The sequence below is a fragment of the Musa acuminata genome, chromosome BXJ2-8, assembly GCF_036884655.1.
Source record: "Musa acuminata AAA Group cultivar baxijiao chromosome BXJ2-8, Cavendish_Baxijiao_AAA, whole genome shotgun sequence".
Lineage (NCBI taxonomy): Eukaryota > Viridiplantae > Streptophyta > Magnoliopsida > Zingiberales > Musaceae > Musa > Musa acuminata.
In genome coordinates this window covers 6,662,598-6,668,124 of record NC_088345.1, presented here as the reverse complement: position 1 = coordinate 6,668,124, position 5,527 = coordinate 6,662,598, and the positions used below count along the sequence as shown (strand labels likewise).

The 5,527-nt window shown below is 48.6% G+C and overlaps 1 protein-coding gene across 2 annotated transcripts; it reads left to right on the top strand.

The window, feature by feature from the left end:
- The first annotated feature begins 1,838 nt into the window (after positions 1-1,838).
- Positions 1,839-5,120, top strand: LOC135587058 (protein SCARECROW 2-like). 2 transcript variants are annotated; one of them, XM_065120416.1, is made up of 3 exons: positions 1,839-3,674; positions 4,301-4,774; positions 4,933-5,120. In XM_065120416.1, the coding sequence occupies exons 1-3, from the start codon at positions 2,053-2,055 to the stop codon at positions 4,967-4,969; spliced, it is 2,133 nt and encodes a 710-aa protein (XP_064976488.1). In that variant the 5' UTR covers positions 1,839-2,052; the 3' UTR covers positions 4,970-5,120. The 2 variants fall into 2 exon arrangements, with proteins under 2 accessions (XP_064976488.1, XP_064976489.1); XM_065120417.1 differs by having other exon boundaries at positions 4,911-5,090.
- Positions 5,121-5,527: the final 407 nt, after the last annotated feature.

Sequence of the window (5,527 nt, the reverse complement as noted above, 5' to 3'; positions counted from 1 at the left end):
GGCTTTTATACATGATCAACCGAGAAAATAGTTTGTAATCGTCTCAACGTTTTCCTTTGACATTTTATCCATGTGGACAATAGAAAGGAGGTAAGTCTGAACAATCTCTCTTGGATTATTGTTCATGAAGGTAGACAAACGAAAGGTAACTTAAACTTTTTCTTTTCATGTCAGTCTCCGAGTGATGACTAGGTGTCTGATAGTGATTAATCGTCAAAATATTTTATATTAGTATTATACTTCTATTATGGGAGAAAAAAAAGATAGAACTCCCATCCATTTATTCCTCAACTTTCATGCAACTTAAGATGATGGCTTAGTTTAGCAATCATAATCAATTCATAGGAGTCCAATTTGACAACATAACAATCTGATATTGACATCGATATCTACTAATTCTCCATTTGATAGCACACACCTAATTAAATAGCTCACCTTATGCCTCTAAGAACTATTGGTAAATTTATTAAATTTATAATATAATAATACTTAGACACTCTATATGAATAGTAATTATCGTTGAAAATATTATATATGTGTGAGATAAAAAGATATAAACTAATATGATAGTTCATATTATTAAGGATTAAAAAAATCAAATTACATATATTGGATCTTAATCATAACTTAGAAGCTTAACTCGAATTGATGTCTCAATATTAATATTAATTAATTTGATTTAGATTTATTAATATTCGATTATTGACATGGTATCAGAGCTAGATGGATAAAATTTGATTTGAAAATATTAAAATTAAAAAAAATTAAGCAAGTCAAGATATAATTTGATAAGATAAACCCAATAAATTAAAGAGTCATATATGTATATATATATATATATATATATATATATATATATATATATATATATATATATATATATATTCGGATGTGTAATTAAGAGAGATCGATTTAGAGGATAGTCTTACATGGTTGATGATTGAGAGACATGTTATATATATCATCATAGTATTATATAATGGTAATATTGATAGTTTAACTTGATTTTATTAGATGAATGTTAAAGGGAGTAACATATGTAGAACTTTAAATATTTAGAAGATTATAATAAAATGCATGCATATTATTAGAATCTTCATTTGGAAACTTTCAAATGACGGATATTGAATACCCCATAGTGCCTTTGACCTTAACACCTATTGCATGCCTAAGTTGCCAGAAATGACTGGTTACGAGGACACAATGAACACAGTGTCAACGCCAACAAAAAAGAAAGAGATCGCAAAGGCGAACCTCTTCTTCAGTCGCAAAAAGAGAAGGGAAGGGAAGTCCAACGACGCGGCCGTCTGAGCTCTCCACCCTCCCAACCCATCCCGCCCTTTCTCCGTCCACGCCCCGTCCGCCAGTAACTACACACCCCAAGTCAAAAGCAAAAGGCTTCTTCCATCCAAGTAAACCACCAAACAAATCCACCTCCCCAAGTAAACCAGGCATCAGACTGCGGGTCCATTATCCTCGAACCTCTCCCCGTTGCACAATAGATATATTAGCGTGTTCTGAGGAAGAGGGAAGCAGGAAGCAGAGAGAGAGAGAGAGAGCAGGGAATCGAATCCAAGCGCCCATGTCCAAATCCCCCGCCGTTATCTCCTTGTAGTAACCCGGCCTTAAACGGACCCCAGAGCGATGCGCCTCCTCCATCTCAGGCTAATACTCTCTCCCTCTCTGACTGTGTCTGTGCTATTATAATCATTGAGGTGGCTATTGTTGTTGTTGGTATCCTCCTGCGCTTGCTACTGCTGCTCTTGCGATCGCTGCTGCCTCTTCTCCCGCGAGACCTGCGCCCCCCCCCCCCCCCCCCCCCCCCCCCTCCACTGGCATGCGGAGTGCTGCTTCCCCTTGTTTTTTCTGATGGCCTGCACCTCCTTCCTCCTTCTCCTCCTCGTCACTCCCCCCAGCTCAGGCCTCCTCTGCTGCATCCTCCCTTATTCATAGTACTTCTCACTCTGCCCTTCCTCCTCCCCTACTATTCTTCTGTTGTTGCCACCCCAGCAGTTCTATCATCGTCGGCAGCAGCAGCAGGGACGAGATAAGATGGCGAGGAAGCGGCTGGTGTCCGAGCTCGACCTTCAGCCTGATTCTTCTTACAACCCTGGTCGCCTGCCTCGCCGCGCTGCAACTGGCGCCTCCTCCACTTCCTCCGGGAATCCGACGTGCTCAGGGGACTTTTCTGGCCAACCCTCCGTCCTGTTGAATCCGCCTTCAACGCTGTCCGTCGATGCCGCCCAACACAGCCCTGCTGCTTCCCTTTTGTTGCCTGCTACTACTACTGCTACTCATAGTGCTCCTCTCTTTACATCTTTGCCTCCTCCTGCTCTTCCTTCGCTGACCGTTTGTGGGTTCTCTGGCTTGCCTCTTTTTCCGCCCGAGACCCATCGGATTGCCTTGCCTGCTTCGAGAGCGGAGGGCCTTCAGCTTGTTGCTTCCTCTGTCGCCGGTGGTGGGGCCTCCGATGACGCCGCAGCAGGCACGGATTGGGTGGACGGGATTATACGTGATATAGTTTGTAGCTCCGCTGCCGGCGGGGAGGTTTCCATCCCTCAGATAGTAAACAGCGTCCGCGAGATCGTGCACCCTTGCAACCCTGGCTTGGCGGCCCTCCTCGAGTTCCGCCTCCGGTCGCTCGTCTCCGACCCTTCACCGACCCAGTGTCTGCCCTCCCTCTCCGGGAGCCTAGCGCCAGATCCCTCCGACAAGCGGCGAAGGGATGCTAGTATGGCCCCGCCGCTGCCGGAGACAGTGCCACCGGCCAACACGGCGTCATATTTGTCGTCCGCAGCAGCAGTTGCTGGCGTCGGATGGGAAGAGCCAGCGAGTCGCCTCCAGGGTGCACAACAGAAGCCGCAGCCACCACCGCAATCTCGACCTCCACGGAGCTCCAACTCCGCCTCCTCCGACGAGGCCACGGCTGCTGCTGCGGCCGAATCCGCGGCAGCAGCCGCAGCCGCGAAGGAGAAGAGGGAAGAGCTGCAGCAGAGGAAGCAGGAGGCGGAGGGATTACACTTGCTGACGCTCCTGCTCCAGTGTGCGGAGGCGGTGGCCGCCGACAATCTGGACGAGGCCAGCCTTCTGCTGCTGGAGATCTCGGAGCTGTCGACCCCCTTCGGCACGTCGGCGCAGCGCGTGGCGGCCTACTTCTCTGAAGCCATGTCGGCCCGGTTGGTGAGCTCGTGCCTGGGCCTCTACTCGCCGCTCCGGACGGTGCCCCACCGCCATCGCCTTGCCTCCGCCTTCCAGGTCTTCAACGGCATTAGCCCCTTCGTCAAGTTCTCCCACTTTACGGCCAACCAGGTCATCCAGGAGGCGTTCGAGCTGGAGGACCGCGTGCACATCATCGACTTCGACATCATGCAAGGACTCCAGTGGCCGGGCCTCTTCCACATCCTGGCCTCTCGCCCTAACGGCCCGCCGCAAGTGCGCCTTACCGGCGTCGGCTCCTCCATGGAAGCACTCGAGGCCACCGGCAAGCGCCTCTCCGACTTCGCCGACACGCTAGGCCTCCCCTTTGATTTCGTACCCGTCGTCGAGAAGGTCGGGAATCTGAACCCCGAGCGCCTCGGCGTCTCTCGCCAAGAGGCCCTCGCCGTGCACTGGCTCCGCCATTCACTGTACGACGTCACCGGCTCCGACACCAACACTCTCTGGCTTCTCCAGCGGTACAACAGCCTCCCCCTTCTTTACTTAAAGTTTAGGTTATTTTCTTGCTGCTTCAGACCTTTTGTTCTTTAACGCAAATGGTTGCTGCTTCGCGTACAAACAGAGCGACTCTTCTTCAACCCTCCGTGGCTTTTCATCGTCGACATCATCACCATCACTCTCTTTTACTCCATGAAAAGATTACAAGGAGACGATCTAATCATTACTACCTTATATGGCTAGCCTTCGTTTTCCTCTTCTGTGTTAACCTCTGATCTTGCTCCAAGTTTCGACATTTGTGATATTCTGATCTCCTATTATCACACTTTTCTGAAAGATATCTTCAGAAGCTCGATAAAGGTGATAAGAGTCTATACAACGAGTTCTTTGTTTAATCATTCTTATAGCCTTACGTCGTCTTGAAACGTTTAGTTTATGTCATTTGGAAGTGTGCACAAAAGAGAGAGATCGCTTCGAAGGACTCGCTTGAACTTTTTGAGTAGCTCATTATTTCTACCCCGAAGACTTCTTTTTCTCCCCTCCATCGTCTTCCAGAGTTCCAGTAATCATTGTTGTTTCTTTTAAGGCAATAATGGTGATGACGGTCTCTGTATTGGCAACATTGATTGTTCGCATGGGCGTGCAGGTTGGCCCCCAAGGTTGTGACGATGGTAGAGCAGGACCTCAGCCAAGCAGGTTCTTTCTTGGCCCGGTTCGTGGAAGCCATCCACTACTACTCCGCCCTCTTCGACTCCCTCGGCGCCAGCTACGGCGAGGACAGCCAGGAGCGGCACATCGTCGAGCAGCAGCTCCTCTCCCGCGAGATACGCAACGTGCTCGCCGTGGGTGGCCCGGCGCGCACCGGCCAGGTCAAGTTCAGCAACTGGCGGGAGAAGCTGAGCCAGTCCGGCTTCCGAGGCGTCTCGCTTGCCGGCAACGCGGCAGCCCAGGCCACCCTCCTCCTTGGCATGTTCCCGTCCGACGGCTACACTTTGGTCGAAGAAAATGGCACGCTCAAGCTGGGGTGGAAGGACCTTTGCTTGCTTACAGCTTCAGCTTGGAGGCCAATGATTCAGCATCCTTCAGCCACCTCCACCACCACTCATCTCGTCGACAATAGGTACGAGGACGTCCATAGCTCATTGTTAGGAAACGATTTGTAGGGTGGTGGTATCATTGGTTACTTGCCCTTCTGGGTTTCATAGTCTCGAGTGATTGGAATCTTTTCTTTCTCTCTCACCTCCTCCCTGGTGTAGGTGACACTGATGTTTTTGTCAGACGAAGCCGATGGGAGCGGGTAGACTGCATGTCTTAGAACTGTCATTGGTGTCAGTGCCTTGAACGAGGTGAGGCGCGAGCTGGTAATTTCCAACGAGAGGTCCTTTTCGCTCTTACACAGTATATCAGCCCCTCTTAGATTCAGATATAGAGAGAGAGAGAGAGAGAGGAGGCGGTACAAGAAGAGATGGAAGATACTGGTAAGGCGGGGTCTGGGCGTGATATATGTGGCAGACAGCTCTTGTATTCATGCAGTGCGGAGGCTGTGGCTTGTGGTGTCTGCAGAGAAACTACTATTCATGGGATTCTTGTGATATTTAATACTCGGAGGAAGCCATGTATGAAATGATTGGGTTTCAACAGTTGTTGTGACGGTCTTTATGATATGATAGGGATGATAATGTTGCAAGAAAGATTCAAGAATTCTTCTACACTATGAAAGAAAAAAAGAAACCCGATAAAAAAATATATATTAATATTTCTCAAATATCATCACGTCTTTCAATTTCCCTTTTCGCAAATCTCAACCTCGATTATTACAAATTTATGTGATCATGCACTAACCTAATTTTATTTAGTCAACGGAAGACTGACA